Source organism: Eumetopias jubatus, unplaced genomic scaffold (genome assembly GCF_037043125.1).
Source record: "Eumetopias jubatus isolate StellerSeaLion01/CBP00866 unplaced genomic scaffold, mEumJub1_p1.0 scaffold_2, whole genome shotgun sequence".
Classification (NCBI taxonomy): domain Eukaryota; kingdom Metazoa; phylum Chordata; class Mammalia; order Carnivora; family Otariidae; genus Eumetopias; species Eumetopias jubatus.
Window position 1 is genome coordinate 104,901,844 of NW_028274808.1, and position 18,382 is coordinate 104,920,225.

General features: G+C 35.3%; 1 protein-coding gene across 1 annotated transcript in view; it reads right to left on the minus strand.

The window, feature by feature from the left end:
* The window catches only part of LOC114196676 (bifunctional heparan sulfate N-deacetylase/N-sulfotransferase 3), a 162,785-nt gene that overhangs the window by 11,952 nt on the left and 132,451 nt on the right, over positions 1 to 18,382 (minus strand). Inside the window, exons 6-11 of the mRNA XM_028087403.2 lie at positions 17,611 to 17,793; positions 15,209 to 15,305; positions 10,831 to 10,954; positions 7,908 to 8,082; positions 4,501 to 4,671; positions 3,044 to 3,153 (exon numbers count right to left, since the gene is read on the minus strand). Coding sequence (XP_027943204.1) covers positions 3,044 to 3,153; positions 4,501 to 4,671; positions 7,908 to 8,082; positions 10,831 to 10,954; positions 15,209 to 15,305; positions 17,611 to 17,793 — 860 coding nt within the window. The remainder of the gene's footprint in view (positions 1 to 3,043; positions 3,154 to 4,500; positions 4,672 to 7,907; positions 8,083 to 10,830; positions 10,955 to 15,208; positions 15,306 to 17,610; positions 17,794 to 18,382) is intronic.

An 18,382-nucleotide genomic window follows, 5' to 3' on the forward strand; every position in this document is an offset into this window, starting at 1 on the left:
TGAAACCTCTTGTCGTGGTCATTGATGGCTATGTGTAATTGTGAGTGCATATATTCATGGAAAAATAAAAAGTTTATATTTTTCATAAATTAGTTTATATAAATTAGCACAATTCCATGCTAAACATGATTTTTACTGCTTTCTCTGAAATGATCAGTCAGCCTAAACACTATGTAACACGTAACATGAAAGCTAAAATAGTGCGAGTATATCAATCCTATTTACAATTTAGGCATGAAGGTTATATTGAACAAGAATTGTAAAATACTAATTTCCTTAATTGCATGAGAAGTTCCCATTTATATTGTTTAAAACTTATACTGCTTAATCACATCATTCTGACCAAGAAAATCAGATTTTTTTTTACATACTAAATGTCATTTAAAATTCATGATGACAGTACTAAGTCATTTTTGAGACATCATAGACTATCCAAGGACTGCATGAAATTTGGAAGTCTTGAATACTTTCTTTAGCAGTTGTGGAAAGGAATAAATAATACTCTAACAATGGAAACTTACTCCCATTTTTCTTGAAAACAGTTTTGAAATTGAAACTGTTTTTATATTTCAGATAATCAGTTTATAGAGTGCTTAAATTGGAGTAGTTTTTCATGCCAAAACTGTATAGTAAAATCTTTGTGTAGACCTAATTTCATTCATTTATTCTTCTCTGTGCAAAAAACCTGGCTTTATGTGGTTAGTTGAGAATTCATATCTGTTTTCAGTTCAGTACATTCTTAGAGGATTTTAATTATTTCTTTTTAAGTACCAAAGAGATAGTCTTCACTATCACTAGCAGAAAAAATATGAAGCAATAAATGACATTCCTGAGAACATACATTCTGTTTGACTCCTGCTCATCCTCAACATGTCCAGAGCACCACAGAAAAAATTTATCAGTACAGTTACTTTAACAAGAGTAACTAAATTATCAGGGCAGGGTTCGGAACTGCAAAGGGCTTGGTGAAGGAGGAGGTACCCCAATTCAGACCTAAGGCAATGACCTGAAATTCCAAATATTCTACAACAGCTCCACTGCTGATGTGTGTAAGGCCAACTGATGACTGACAAGAAAATCTAAAAAGAAACTGAATGGCTGTACATTATTTCTATCAGCAGGGTGAGAGCTTGGGCAGCCCTGCAGGGCGAGAAGCTATGGTTTCAGAGACTACACATATCTTATCTTGCTGCTTCACCCACTGAGCCCCATACCAGGTTAGAGAATCATATAACAGGCAGTTTTAGCCAGATACATCCCAGGTGCAAAGTGATCCACAGTTCTTTGTATATAGAATGTTCTTTGATATCACTTCTCTTAAGTTTACACTCCCTTTTCTCGACTGTGGAGGTGAATAAAAAGCTTGCTGCTGAGCTGGATGCAAAGGGGACAAATAACACAGCATGCAGGTCAAGGACCATTCCATAAAAAAGGAGATTATGTCTTTATAGAATACTTCACTTCTTTTTTCTGAAATACAATGCTTTGCTATATGCTCTATAAAAAAGACCCAAAGATAAACCAACTTGAAATAGAAAACTGTTTAGAAAATAAAAGCTTTCTTTTCTAAGAGATGCTTTAAAAAGATATGAAGTAGAAAGTGGACTTGAATTTCTAACTGCAAACTAAAATCACTCAGGTTTCTTTAAAGTCAAGCTGAAAGTTAAATACCTGAGGCGAGTAGAGTCTGTATTAGTACTTGAACTAAACTCTACAAAGCTCTAATAGTACTCGTAGTGTAAAACCACGGAGGTCAGAAGGCTACTAGTAACAACAAAGTAAATGGCTCTTGGGAAGGATGCTCAAAAGCCAAGTTCCTTTGTCCTCCATACCAAAATGTCTTTCTTACATATATCTCTACATATGATTTGTTCAAGACATAAGTAGTCTTTGATGTTTTTCTGCCAATTTTTGTCATAAGGGATGCTGAAAGGTAAAGGAATCCTGCCTCTGACAACTTGTAACTTGCTATAAGATAAAGCGTACAGTAAAAAAAGAAAATCACTTGATCTATAGAAGTGAGTTTTATAATGAGAAATACAATGGAAGAATTCCATAACACCCCCTTTCAGTTTCTTTAAGGCTCAGCCTATGACCCTAAAATTAAAAAAGACAGTGTTATAGTGGGGGTCAGGTCCATGGCCCATCCAATTTAGTATCTTCCAGTTGCTCTAGGCATGGGAAATAGGAATAAACACAACCTCAGAAATTTGATTGCCAACCATAATAGCGGACAAAGTAAGATGGAGGTCTTATTTAAAATGCTAAATGGAGTCCAAAGTCAGGATTAAGGTAAGGTAAGAGAGGTACGTGGGGTGCAGAATTTCAGGAGGCACTCTCTCTTGGGCATTTGCATGGACCTGACAGCGAGTGCCTCCTTAAATCCTAACGCTTCTCTTGCCTTATCCTCGCCCTGGCCCAGATGGAGTCAGTTACCTAAGCAAATCAGAAAAAAAGTAGCAAAAGGAAACCAAACCAGAGCTGTGATTGCTTTGGCCACCTGAAGAGGAGGTGACAGGGTCAGATAACACAGTGAGTAAAAACGCAGAAGCAAAAAATGGAAGTATGTGTAAGAGCACATCTGTCTCTGCCAATTCAGTCACCTATTGGGTGATTTCTTGCTGCATGACATTGTTTTTGCAAATTGCACAAAAGATGGAGGAGAGAGTTCATAAACCATCTAGTTGGTCACCTCTTTATGCTTCCACCGGGTTTCTCCTATTGTCTGTTAAACAGGCTCAGCACTTACCGACCTAAGTAGCCTCTTATGTGGTTAATTGCTGGTTTTAAGATTTACAATTATTTTGCTTCTCTACTTTCCTTCTAGGGGAAAATATTTCATAGTTAGAAATCAACAGAGGATTTAGGACATTTATTTGCCACACTGTTGAAAGTTTGTTTCCAAGTAGTTAATGTCAAGCTAATCAGAAAATAATCAGTATGTAAGGAACAGCTAACATAACAGCTGTATCTCCAAACTACAATTTTTTAAAAACCAATTCTCTCCTGAAACTTCAATAAGTTAATTAGAATATAAACTTACGTTAAAGCTTCAGAGTAATTATAATGAGGAGAGACTCCTAGAAATTTCTGTACTTCATCCATCACTGTAGCAGGATCCATCCTTAGCTGTTGCCCATCAATAATTAGCAACTAAATTACCAAAGGGGGAAAAAAAAGACAATGCGCATTGAAAAAAGATGTGTAACTGTATAATAAAAAATTCCTGCATTCTTGAATTTATTCAATGAGAGACATTCTACTGAGGGGATTTGCACACATTGTTGTTAGACTTAACCAGGCCCTTCTAATTAATGGCCTGGAATAAGAAATAAATCACACTAAATCACACACTAATGCACTCATGTTTTTATAATCTGAGAAGTCCCAAAAATATTATGAAAACAAGAAAGCCATTTGAGGGAACCAAAAGAGCTTAAGAAACGTGGCTACAAAATCACAAATGGAAACCAAGCAAACAAGGATTCCATCATTCAAGCTGGGAAGGAGCACTGTAGAAAAGAAGAAAAGTTGGAATAACACCAGGTGTAATGAGGCAGAGGACATGTCATTCTCCATGAGTCCATTCAAAGGAGTAGCACTGTAAAGTTTTAAGAAATAGTTAGATAATCCATTTGGAGAAAAAGGCAAGACTCCTAGAGGACCTGAATGTGGACAGAAGTTCCTCAACTGACGAAGGGGAAGAATTTGCTTGTTACTCTAGGGAAGGAGGCAGGTGGCCAGAAAGAAAATGCCAGAACACCATGATGGAGGACCACAAAGTGACCACAATCTGTTCTTCCTTTTTGCTCATCCCTCTTCTCCAATATTTCTGTTTAGTCTAGATTGGCATTGTTCACTAAAATGTTTTGTGACTATTGGCATGTTCTAAGTTGTGGTGTCTAACAGGTAGCTATTGAGCATTTAAGATGTGACCTATGTGATTGGGAAACTGACTTTTTAATTTCATTTAATTTTAGTACAAATTTAAATAGCCAGATGTGGCAGCAGCTATCACATTGGACAGCGAATCTAGACACACAGGCATGCACCATGTCTGTGTGACTGGACTGCTTTATGCAATCCAAGATAGGAGCTGAGTTTGTAATCTAGGTTGGTGCCTGGCAAAAGAGAGAAGCAAGGAAGGCAAGAAAAACATAGGACTCATGAAAAATTCAGCAAGGTGGTTCAAAGTGAAATAATGACACTTAATTAAGCAAAACAATATTTTTCAGGGATATGAAGCTTTTGAAGCTCTTTACAATCAGGATGGGCATGCACTAGAAAATACAGCAGGGAGAATATTCTGAAATACTTTTAGAAAGAAAATTAAGCAGTTTGTCTACCTCTGCCTAACTAGTATTCTTTGCCACAGTCTTATTTACAACTACAGAGTAAAAGCTAGTAATGTTTTAATGAATAAAAATTTCCTCTATCCTAGAGGCAAAGTCATCAACTTAATGAGATTATAACATGATGTAAATTCTTATTGCTCAATACCTGAAAAGGAGGGAAATAAACAAGCCATCTCTCGATGTGGCTGGCATACCACCCTGGGACCAAACATCTCTTCTGCAAGGCTCTAAGCTCGGAGGGTGCACGGGGCCCAGCTGAGATCACTTCGTAGAAGCTAAACTTCAGAGCTGCGGGGTCTTCATGTGATCGCTGATGCTATGATGAAAAGGTGGATAATTAAACTAACTTGAACCATAGGCATGAATAATTAATTAAAAACCAATCTCTGTGACAAGTCTTGAAGCTAAAGGAAGGAGCGAGTCACTGCTGGAGAGTTATTTGTTTTGCAATTAATAAAGGATGAAAATGTTTGCTTGGAGCATCAGGATTTAAAGCTATGACACTGATGAAGGTATCTTTTTTGAGAACTTACTTTGGAGAGGCTGAATTCTTATTGATAGGCCTCCTTAACCAACTTTACTGAGTTTTTTTTCTTAGTGTATGTATTTATTCTGAAAGTAAACTTTTTGAAAGTTGCATTAATGCCCCCTTTGCAGTCCATAAGCAAAACATTTGTTATGTCCATTGAATATCCGTAATACACAAGCACTCTGCTAGTTCTGCTATATAGTTTTGCTCCATCTATTAATGCAGTTTTAGATTAGAAAAGCCCTACTGGCTATTTTAAATGGAGAAACTACTGAAAACTCTGACATGTACATTATCTGAAATCCACAGCTTTTATCACATACCACCTAGCATCTAAAAGCCAAGATTATTTTACCTAATGGTAACCTTCCTTTGTGATTAGTCAGAATCATTTATTGTACAGAAATGCAGAAAGCAGCAATCCAAATAGGAAAGTGTTTCATAATGGCTCAGGCTGAGGCCCATGGGTTTGAGAAAATCACCTTTTCCCTAAATTGACCAATAAATATTCAGGCTTAGTGGTAGGTTTGTGGATGTTTACCACATCTAGTTGAATAGCAAATTTGCTGCAATTGAGATTCAAATTACTATACTACAACCAGTACTAGACTTTGTTAAAGCCTGCATTTTGCCACCATAGAGTGATTTATTTGTAATATTTAGGACATTTTGTTAGATTACAGCCTTGAAATCTCCCTTTATGGTAAATTCTCAATTTTTCAGGGGCTAAGCGGTTGCCAAGTTCCAATTTTCTTTTCTCTTTGAGTCAATTAAGGCTTATTTCTCTTTTCTCTAGACACCTGGTGGAAAAGGTAAAAGACATAAAATCTAATCAGTCAATTTGCAATTTGTTGTAGACTATGATTTAATAGATGGCTGTAGGAGTTTGGCATCAATGCCTAGTGTGGAGTTGTGGATTTCAGCTTTCCAGGATGTCTCACTTCCTATTATGCAGATTATTGTCAACATGCCTATCTAAGATCCCATCTGCTTTATCATGACCTTTTCCTACTCTGTCCCAGGCACAAAACCTTTCCTGACAATTTGTTCTTCCTTTTTGAATCTGGAAAAACTACTTTTGTTAAATAACAAAAGGACCCAGTGCTGAGAAACTTTATTTTCTAATATCCTAGATTGTCATGAATTATCTTTTTGAAATCCTATCAGTGGGAATGGAACACACTACACTTGTCTGGAAGATCAGAGCTATGTGCATTCACTTTAATACAGAGAAACAGGCTTATTTCCAACCCAGGTGCAGAGATTCAGATAAGGAGTTTTTGGTTTTGTTGTTTTGTTTTTGGTTATTACCTTTGTCATTATGTGGTATCCTTCTTTATCTCTGGTTACAGTCTTTGTTTTAAAGTTTATTTTGTCTGATATAAGAAGCATTGCTACCCCAGCTTTCTTTTTGCATGTTAAATGCATTTCCATCCCTTCACTTTCAATCTGTATATGTCTTTAAGTCTGAAGTGAGTCTCTTGCAGGCAGCATATAGATAGATCCATTCAGTCACCGATGTCTTTTGATTGGAGCATTTAGTGCATTTACATTTAAAGTAATTATTGATAGGTGTGTACTTATTGCCATTTTGTTACTTGTTTTGAGATTGTTTTTGTAGTTCTTCTCTGTTCCTTTCTTCTCTTGCTGTCTTCCTTTGTGGTTTGATGGCTTTCTTTCTTGTTATGCTTGGATTCCTTTCTCTTTATTTTTTTTGCATATCTGTTATAGGTTTTTGATTTGTGGTTACCATTAGGCTCATATATAACATCTTATGCATATAGCAGTCTATATTAGGTTGATGGTTGCTTAAGTTTGAGCCCATTTTAAAAACGCTAAATTTTTATTCCCCCCATCATGTTTTATGTATATGATACCACACTCATGATCCTTTTATTTTGTGAATCCCTTGACTGATTTTTGTAGGTATAATTGACTTTACTGCTTTTGTGCTTTAACCTCTATATTCGTTTTATAAGTGATTAACCTACTATCTTAATTGTATGTTTGCATTTACCTGTGAAATTTTTTTCCTTTCATAATTTTCTTACTTTTGATTATGGCCTTTTCTTTCCACCCAAAGAATTCCCTTTAATGTTTTTTGGAAGGCTGATTTAATGGTGATGAACTCCTTTAACTTCTATTTGGGAAACTATCTCTCCTATTCTGAATGATAAACTTGCTGGGCAGATTATTCTTGGTTGTAGGTTTTTTCCTTTCAGTACTTTGAATGTATCATGCAACTCCCTTCTGGCCTACAAGGTTTCTGCTGAAAAATCAGCTGATAGATTTATGGTGTTTTCCTTGTATGTAACTGTTTTCTTTCCTCTTGCTGCTTCAAAAATTCTCCCTCTATCACTACTTTTTGTCATTTTAACTATTATGTGTCTTGGTGTAGACCTCTTTTTAGATGTTATCCTAGCCTAATAACAGGTAAGGGGTTTTTGAATACAGCATTTCACATTTATCTCAACTTTATAGTTTCCAAGGAAAAAGGACCCTTAGTCTATTTTTCAGTCTATTTTTTCAAAATACAGATGTGTAGAAGCACAGATATACATACAAATACATGCTATTTTGTTATATTTTCATTTCATTAATAAATTTTATGAAATTAATGCAAAATTAATAAAAACTTTTTTAAAGATTTTTTTTTTATTTATTGAGAGAGAGAGAATGGTAGAGAGAGAGCATGAGAGGGAAGAAGGTCAGAGGGAGAAGCAGACTCCCTGCTGAGCAGGGAGCCCGATGCAGGACTTGATCCCGGGACTCCAGGACCATGACCTGAGCCGAAGGCAGTCGCTTAACCAACTGAGCCACCCAGGCACCCCATAAAATTAATAAAAACTTAAGGAGAAAGTTAGTTTCTCCAGAAACAAAGAAAGCTCTATCCACTTTTATGCAGATATAAAACTAGCAAATCTCTTTTATGGAGACCTGAGTTGATTGCTATTGCCACAAACCATCCTCCTTTCTTCATACTCCCCTTCTTACCTGTTAGATTCTGTCTGTAGTATTCTTACCTGATACCAGGAATATGCTCGATCTGAAGGGTCAATGAGGATGGTGATGATCTTGGCTTTGGGGACCAGAGAAGCTGCTCTTTTAGGAGCTTCCTCTGAGTGGAAGTAATTGGCACTCTTTTCAAACAGAAAGTCAGTGGTGACATTAGATGGGACTGGGAAGAAATCCATATACCTAGAAAAGGAATATTTCTCAAAATAAGACTGGTTTATACTCAACTCTGGTGACTATAGATGTTAAAGGTGTCCCACAAATTCATTTGTTTTCTAAACAAAGGCCTTTTTCTATAAGGCATATGTTCCTTATAGTTAGCAAGGGAAAAGTATACAGGACTCTACTAATGTAATTTGAGAATGCTTCTCTAAATACATTTTCTTTTTGTTTTGCTTTTTCTTTTCTTTTTGTTTTGCTTACTATCAGGAGATAGCAAAAATGTAGACATAGAATGATTGAATTGGAACAATAATCAACCTAACTGACTATATAAAATGCATCTAAATGCAGAAATATTTTACAGAGAAAAATGTGAGTGCTCAAACAGAAGGAAAATTTGATTAAAACAGATGATATGTTCAGTTCAAAGATACTTAAAAAGGACTTAGACAATTTTTTTTTTTTACTTTATCACAAGTGAAATAATTTCCTTTCCACTAATGTGTTGTGCTGTGGTTGCATTCAACTATAAAATGTTAAAGGACAGGACACATCTGGTGTAAACATCACCTATTTGCTTAATTTTTTTCCGTTTAGATCCACTATATTCTTTAGAATATTTATAAAAGTTTAAAAAGTAAGTACATATTTCCAAATGTAAAATCCTATCAAATTTCCCAATATCCTTAAGCGGGCTGAGAATGTAAATCACTAGCAGAGTGAACACAGGAATACCTGAAGCCTTAAGCAGAGAAGTGTAGGACATAATAGATTTTGTATAATGTCCCATCTGTACAAAAGCTGTCAAATATAAATTAATTTAGCATGTGATAATATATATTTCTGAGGCCCTAAGGACAAACTTTTAAAGGAAAAAGAGCCTTTTTGGAGAGCACATGCAAATTTAACTTCTAGGGTTTCTTACATTTGATCATAATTGCTTCTTCATCTTCCACTCCCACCCTCTTCAATTTATAAGTCACCAAAACTTTGGGCTACCAAAACATGGTAGTTCAATAATTATTGAACAAGAGAGCCATTAACATTTATGTGATGACTTCTTGATGCCTTATGTTGTTTTCTTTTAGTCATCTCACATGATCAAGCTTCTGGTAGGATTCCAGTTGTTAACATATTGCAAAGTTTGGCTGGCACAACAAAGTAATGTCTTGAAACTCAGGACGGTAAAGAAATCCTTTTATGTTTTCTGGAAATTGCCTTGGTAATATGTCATTCTGGCATCCTTTTAGGGGGAAACAGATATATAAAAATTTCTGGGAAGTTTGATCTGCTAGCTGTTCTTGTATATAATCTATTTGCACAAAGTGCCAAATTTTAAGATATTTCTTAATTTAGATGCTCACCTTGTGTTCCAGGGATGCTAAGGTTATCCCAAGTGTCTAGTGGTATCTTATTTGCTCTAAGCTTGTCTGAGCCATGCTTATTCTGAGAAAGGCTCTGAAAGCCACAAAAGAAGGGCAGAAAGTACTAAATTCTGATAGCTTTTAGTTTCTAAAAATAGTCCTACTTTTCCAGCAGTCCTCTTTATACCTGCAACAGTTTAGGCCTTAAAAATTTCCTCATGCAGTTTTGGATCTTGGACCTATAATGTGTTGATTTTGCCTGGCCCCAGAGGCTCATGGAAAAAGCAGGGTCCAATTCTTGTCCAAGTATTACATTCCTCTCCACTTTTAAGGCAGTTTTTCATCACTCCCTTTAGTCCTGATGTTAATGTAGATTTATTCTACCATATACAGGCATATATATTTGGGTCACTGGTCAAATAGCAGCTGAAGTAGTTGATGCTTTCTTGATTCTCACAGTTGTTATTTAACATGACACAATTAATCAATATCAAGTCCTGTACTGAAGAATTGGCAGTGAAGGATATTACAATTAGAATATATGTAAATCCTAGTAGCTGCTCAAATTATACTCAACACATTTCTTTCCTTTTGGGCCACACACAAGCAACTCTCGAGGGGGTTGATACTTATAAAATTGAGATCGTGCAATCCGACAAAAGAAGTTAATATATAACAACTTTTTATGCTAAAATACATGCAAAATGTTTATGTTCATGCTCTAGAATTATTATAATTCCACTTTTATATCACTGTCTGCTTAGAATTTCTACCTTAACAGCAAGACTTATATATATTTTATTATTAATATGTTCATGTGCAATATCTATTCCTACTATATTACTGTATTTTGTGTATACTTGACATTTTAACTTTTAATTTAACTATTTTCCTTAGATGGTTGATATAGTTCCAATTTCAATTCAAAGACCAAAAATTAAATTTTGTATATTGTTGATAGCTTTATTATAGTTTTCATTACTTATAAAATATATACACATTTCTAGTTCTATTTATTTACCTTTTGTGCCAAAGCAAAATAGAAAATTATGTACGTGGACTGTAGCATCACTGTAATGCAAAGTACACAAGAAGAGAAAGTATTTTCTTAAGAGTGGGGAGGAATGAAATTCCTGGGTGTTAATGGTATTTCTCTGACTTTATATCTGTAATTACCATCAAAGATAATTAATGCAAATTGAAATTACATGTGGGCCTCTTGAGGTGACAAGTCCCTTAAACTGAGAAAAGTTTCTTATGAATAATTTCTGTGCTTCTTCATTTTATTCAATCCATTTCCAAGGCACACAGTGGCTACAAACTTATATGTTTATAAATATTAGCACTAATTTTATACTGTGCACAGTACATATACTTTTAGATTTATACTAATAACCCATCTTACCAATCAATCCCCCTGTGGTAGTTATTTCTATTAAAGAACTGTACCTCCTCAAAGGTTTTTGGGCTGGGGGAGTTACTAAAGATGGAAGGATGCATAACCAGGAACAAATACAAAGCAGTGGTTCCTGAAAAGACAATAGAGGTTTAGAAATTAAAGAAATGAAAACAGTTTCCTACTATTAGCATTTCAAAGTCATTAATAAACTAAGTATTGTAATGATCCAAACAGATACCTATTAGTACTCCTTGAATTAAACTGAAGAGATCACCAGCATTTTAAAAGAAGCAAATTCTAAAAAACTGGAGATAAGTATAATGTGACAAGAAGAGGCCCTCTAGGGGGACTGTTTGACCGCATCTCTATCACTGATTTGGTTTGTGACTTTGGCTTTTAGCTCCTCTTTGTCTTGGCTTTATCAGTAGAAAATCACCTGCCTTGCTTATTTTATAAGCTTTCTCTGAGTATGACATGTCATATTGTGCCTGAAGGTATTTTGATATTAATAAAGCATTATATAAAGGAAAGATATCATTGTTTCATATAAGATATTACATCACCAAAACCAATACTTGGATTCTCCTCTAATTTGAGACAGAGTTTAAACTTTCAACAAGTTTTTTTAAATTTGAATGTACTTCTAAAAAAGTGATGTCAGAAATCATTTTTTTTTTAAATGGTGTCCTTTCTCAGTGACATAATTTATAAAATCTGCAGTTTTGGATAGAGAATGGCATATCACAGGTGCCCATATAGATTTGTGACTATTGGGAATCAAGGGTGTGATGTCCTTTTCAAAATGAGCAGTGTTATAAACTGTAAAATTAGTATGTTAGAGCCTAAATTATGGGCTAAAGGGTATAGCTTAGATTGCACAAGAAAAAGAAAGGCCATTTGAGTTCAGTTTGCCTAAAATTTAATCAGGTGCATGTAACTGTAACTGTGTTTATAAAATCATAATATTTCTGGTCCATGTCTTCAGTATTCCTAAGATTCTAGTTTCTACTTCTCTGCTCTAATGCAATTTACATTATTATACAATCTGATGGAGAGGGACCTGTTAATTATATTCCAGGTCAATAGCTAGCAATGGTCTTCAGACACAGCCTTATAATATTTTTCTCAGTTGGAGAAATCACTGTTCTAATTTTGCTTAGTAATTATGTCATGTTGCCGTCCATTTTAAATTTTGAAAATTCTTATCTCTCTGACAAGCTTTATTTAATGTTATATTTAAATCTAACATAGCAACCCAACAGAAAAGTTGTTAAAATAACTCTTTCAATAGCAAAATTGTCTAAAACAATGAATTGAAAGAGGCCTTGTTCCTAGATTACTATCTTTGCCAAACAATGAACATTTTATCTGTATACATGGGTAACTAGAGGGAATGAAACATAGTAATTTATGTTATACAAAATAAAAATGTTCTTCACAAGCTTGACCTAAAACAGTGGTTCTCACACTTTAGCATGCCTTAGATTAACCTGGAAGGCTTGTTAAACGAAGAACTGAGCCCTATCCCAGACTTTCTGATTCAGTAAACTTTGAGAATCATGACTTAAAAGAAATGTGGAACAAAATCTAAGACTTATTGGAGGAAAAATGTTCCATACTTGAAATCCAGAGTAGAATAAAGGTTTCTTGAGCATGGTCTTTAGAGTCAGGTAAATTCTAGGATCAGGATTTTATTTCTAACACCGATTGTGTGAATGTGAACAAAAATATCTAACCTGAGGCTTAGTTTTCTTATTTGTGTAGTGGGGGGAAAAATACTTAGCTATCAGGTTTTCAGGAGGGTCAAGTAAGATAACTTATATGAAATACTTAAGTAACTTCATATCTCAATATTAGTAAGGTATTTATTTAATTTTTATATTTATTTATTTACTTGAGAGAGAGAGAGAGAGAGTGCATGTGGTGCACTACTAGAAGAGAAGAGAAGAAACTACTAGAAGTAGTTTCTCAAATCTACTAACATTTCCAAAAGGGAGAGGGAAAGAGAGAATCTTAAGCCTAGCCCTGAGCCCGACACGGGGCTCTACCTCACAGCCCTGCGATCATGACCTGAGCCAAAATCAAGAGTCAGACACTTAATGGATTGAGCCACCCAGGCGCCCCAAGTATTTTTTAAAATAACAACTTTTATGAGATAAAATTCAATAATGTGTTAAAAACATTGAAAAGAATAAACTCTTTGTGAGGATAGGAAGTATGACCATTATAATGTGAAAAAAAAACCAGATTAATTCCTTTCTTAGATCAACTGGAAACATTCTTTTCTGAGTTTTATTTTTAAGAATTGTATTAAATCATGTTGTTTGCTTTTAATAGCATGACCAGCATCAATAAGACAAACTGAAAAAGTAGATATCTAATTGTTTACATAGTCAGTAAAAGGCATAATATAATTTTATCAGTGGTCAAAAAATTGTTAGTTTGTGGTTTCTGAATTCTGTCTTTACCTTGTTCTTGGGTCTGAATAAACTGTCCTGTGTATGTGTGTGTGTTTTAGAATGTGTATAATGTGTGTATGTGTATAAAACAACCATCTAATCATAGACACACCCATTCAAATAACCATCCATAAAGCTTGTTTTATTTTTTGTCAGTTTCAACACTAAAAATATTTGAATATGCAGAAGACTATACATCTATGCAAAACTATTCAGAAAAATGCCTTTGATAAAAACTAAAGTTAAAATGAAGCTTTTTAATTTTTATGAAACTGATCAGAAGATGTTTCTCCATTTAAAAAGTCAATTTCATAAAATATTGCTATACATAGTAACATGGATGAATCTCAAAAGCATTATCTTAAGTGAAAGAAGTCAAACACAAAAGATTGCACATTTTATGCTTCCATTTATAAGACAGTCTAAAAAAAGCAAAACTACAGTAGCGGACAGTAGTTTCCTGTGACTGAGGATTGGGAGGGGCATTGGCTGCAAAGGGATGTGGATGGAGAAACTTTTTAGGGAGACAGAAATGTTTTTTTTGTTTGTTTTTGAGACAGAAGTGTCAATGTTGTGGTTATAAAACTATGCACAATTGTCAAAATTGATCAAAATTTGTGCTAAAATTGGCAAATTTTATTGCATGTAAATTACACCACTACAAAACGGGAAAAAATTTAGTTTCTATAAAAAGGAGATAAAAAATTTTTCTTCCAAAGGTAAATGTCATATACAATTGTAATGAAACATTTGGAAACCCAGCCGAGTTTAAGATGGCAAGTAATGGTTCTGCCATCTAACCCTGATTTTAAAAATGTCTGCACATCTAGCAGGAAACAAGAGGATGCACTTCCTGCAGGGCTTTCTGAAGTGAATTTGATATGCCAAGCTTCAGAGAGATGTGATCAGTAATGACGGTGGGAGTTCCTGAAGAGACTTCAGTTTCAATGTTTTTCTAGTTGTCTCTTGACTTTAAATAGATACAGACAAATGAAATAAATAAGGATGAGAAAAGGTTTTACCATATTTGTTATTGTTTTCAAATTGATATTGGCAAATGGGACCAAGAGAAAATGAATAGGCTAAACTCTCTGTGTACATTGCATAAAATCTTCCCCAGTTATTTTTGGACAAATGAGGAGAAGGAAGGTATTCCCCTCAGAAAGGCATATTGCTGAAATGGCTGTTTTCTGTGAAGCCAGAATCCAAGAGCCCCAAATAATTTATCATGCAGGATACAGCATGTATGTCTGGCATTTTAAAGTTTCCACTGGGCTTCATTTTAATACCAATTCTTAAAGAAACAAGAAGTTTATGGGGAAAAAATTGCATGCCAATTTAAGAAGAGGTGCAAGATTTCTCCTGGGTGTGAATAAATACCTTTGTTAGCACAAAGTTTTGTTTATGTCTGGAATTCTGCTTGTCAAACATCCTTTCGATTTTTAGAAAATAGTCATCTCTGCAAAAAATAGTTTAGAAATAAACTATATCAGGAAGATGGCAGGAAGAGTTTGTTTTTCTGGAGGGGATTGATTATAAAGAGTTATAGATACTTATATGTGTCTATCTTGACTTTTGATGAAATTCTGTCAGTCACTTTCTCAAGATGTGATTCGTTTTGATTTTAGAAATGTTAACAACAACACCTTTCAATTCAGGTCTTTGGAAAAAAATTAGCATTTGCTACCAGATTGGCTGTTAGATATTCAAACCATATGACACTTATTTTCATCTTTTTCACTTAAAAAATTCCTTGACAAGCATTTAAGTACATTATCAAGCTAAACAGATTATATCAGAGAACAAAATGTGTTATTTATTCATCAGTATTTATAGGAATTTTGAAAACTCATTGTGACTAGAACTTACTATCTAGTCATCGGGAGTTTTACACTGTTTGGTTAATCATAACAAAAAGCTCTCACCAGTTTTCTGGGGTCCTATTACCAAGAATTTTGGTAAGCGATCACAGGTTTTTTCTTTCGACCAAATGTCTCTGTGGCGTTTGTCATCACAAGGATTCTAAATGGGAGAAGAATATAGAGATGTGTTTTTTGTGAGTGTCCATTGTGTGCTAGAGTTTTTCAACTTTTTAAAAAAGATTTATTTATTTATGTTAGAGAGAGGGAAAGAGAGAGTGGATGGGGGAGGGGCAGAGGGAGAAGGAGAGAGAGAATTTCAAGCAGACTCTTTGCTGAGTGCGGAGCCCAACCTGGGACTTGATCTCATGACCCTGAGATCATGACCTGAGCCGGAATCAAGAGTCAGATGCTCAACCGACTGAACTACCCAGGCACCCTGAGTTTTTCAACTTCTGTCCTTGAAAAGACATTCCAGGAAAAAAAAGCCATGTGGCTTCCTTTAAACGAAGGCCTTGAAGTGGCATCAGTGAAGCTTTTAAGTAATTCCTTTCCATCCTGAAGTTGAGTGTCTGCTGAGGGGTTGGGGGAGAGGAGGCATTTCCACTATGGCTAACAGCCTCACAGCACTGAGGATTTAATATTTTTTTCTGCTTTTGGCAGTTCTATTTCTTAATTGTGTGTGCGTATGTTTGAAAACAGTGAGCTGCAAAATAGTGCTGGGCAGAGGCTGTGTTTCTTGCGAACGTAAAAGAAGGTACACTCACCATTCAATAAGTAACTGAAATATAAGGTGTAAGATTTTTATTCTCAATAACTTTGAGCTATTTTGCTGCGCTTCAAAGAGGTACACATCTGGCCATAATAATACTATTTAAAGAGATAGCAGATCCCTTCAGTAGCCTTCAGAGGTCGGTAAATGTATATGTAAAACTATAACTTTACAGATTATGATGCTAAAAAGCACTAAATTTCAGCAAAAGAGTAAAATGAAGGTGAATTACTACCTTAGGGATCTGCTTTTTATGTATAGTACATGAACTAAAACCACTATGCAAGATGGATCTAGAATATCCTTAATTTCAACTGCGAAGTGCACATTATGTAAAGAATTGAAGTACCCTTTAATACTATTTCAGATATAGCAATCAGGACAGTACTCTATTTCTATTCAATTAATGCTATAGGTGTGTGTGGTTAAATAAACTATTTACAGTAAGCAACAGATTAGTTAAAACTAAAGTGAGGATGTTCTTTTTGGTTGTTGTTCTGGAAAAAAGTTTTCAAACCTGTCACCTGAAATAATAATGACTTCAGTTTAAAAAATACGGTGTTGAGGCACCTAGGTAGCTCAGTCGGTTAACCACCTGCCTTCAGCTCAGGTCATGATCTCAGTGTCCTGGGAGGGAGTCCCATGTCGGGTTCCCTGCTCAGTGGGAGTCTGCTTCTCCCTCTCTCTCTGCCCCTCCCCTCACTCATGCTCTCTCTCTCTCTGTCAAATAAATAAAAACTTAAAAAAAATAAAAAAATAAGGTGTTAAATCAGCAGGAAAATTGCATGTCTTTCAGTGGCTTACATTTGGTGATATTTTGTAGTGGTTAAGAAAAAAAGTAATATGTAATGATAATTCTACAAGCACCTTTTTCACATTCTAAAATGTGTAGTTATGTCTCTTCTTGAAGTTATCTGTTTGTGGTCAGGTGGTAATTAGCTTACATTCAAAGCCGAATGAGTTGTATATAGTTCAGAGCTTACTGCGACTTCAGTCTGTGAAATTTACTCAGTTCCACTTCTGATGATTGTTATTATTGTACCATCAGCTCTGTTAGTAACTCTCTAGTAGCTCAGTAACTCTCATTTAGAATAGTGATTAAGAGCACAGCCTCTGGAGCCAGAAGGCCTGGAACTTGCCTAGCACACAACCTGTTTACCACTCTTCTACTCTTTTTAGTTGACTGCAATCTGTGAATTGATCCCTCACTCCTGACTGAAAACATTATATCCATTGAACCCCTCGTTGAGCTTTCAGAATTTCATAATTCCTAATGGGCATAGGAACAGAGAATTTAGTTCACTATGATGCAATAATATAAGACTGAAGTTTGGGGCAGCTGGGTGGCTCAGTCTTGTTAAGCATCTGCCTTCGGCTCAGGTCATGGTCCCAGGGTCCTGGGATCGAGCCCCGCATCGGGCTCCCTGCTCCGCGGGAAGCCTGCTTCTCCCTCTCCCACTCCCCCTGCTTGTGTTCCTGCTCTTGCTATGTGTCTCTCTTTCAAATAAAGAAATAAAATCTTAAAAAAAATAAAAACTCCAATTCAGGAAGTAGTTTCTCAAATCTACTAACATTTCCAAAATGTATAATTTTTTCCCTCCAAATGCCTTCACTTTTCAGATTTGGATTATCTCATAGAACTTCAAGATATGTTTATGGGATTAATTAGTTATAGCAATTATTGAAGCAATATTACCTGCCATAGAGGGTCTTTTTGATCAGGAAAGAGCTCAAAATACTTGTGAGCCAGCTGTGCTGGAGGCAGAGTCTGAAGTCGCAAGTTGGTCCAGCTCTGCACGAAGTTGGCCAGATTAACAAATGTATATAGTCCCAGGCGGTCATTCCCATAGTTGGACAAATGTGTCATGAAAATGCTGATCTGAAAAAGGCAAATGGACTTCAGTGTAAACACAAGTTATTTTAACCCTAGGGGGCAGTGCAATCATAGCAATGCTAGTTTTTCTTCAGTAGTCTTTGCCCAGGGTTTCAGTTCATGCCATGTTTCTGAATTGTGGACACATCCCAAATACTCTGATTATATTAATGCATATTAGAGGATCTGTTATTAATAAGACTTGGTGAACACTTTTTTTCTGAGATTTTAATATATTTCATAACAAAAAAAACCCCACAAGTCCAACTGCTATATATCCATGTTGGTGCAATTAGTTTGATGCTGAATAAGATCCTAGATGCTCACACATAATGGCTTCATGACATCAGTGACCTGTTCATAATTTGTGGCAGCAGAATCTCAGGAGATTGGAATTTTATAATTTCAATCTACTTAATTTGGCTTATAATATAATATTTCAAGTTAAAGAATATAAATGATTAGTGTATCACCATTATCAGCATGAACTGAATATCCTCAGATTTGTATTTATTAGAGGCCGTTTGTACCATCAGCTCTGTTAGTAACTCTCTAGTAGCTCAGTAACTCTCATTTAGAATAGTGATTAAGAACA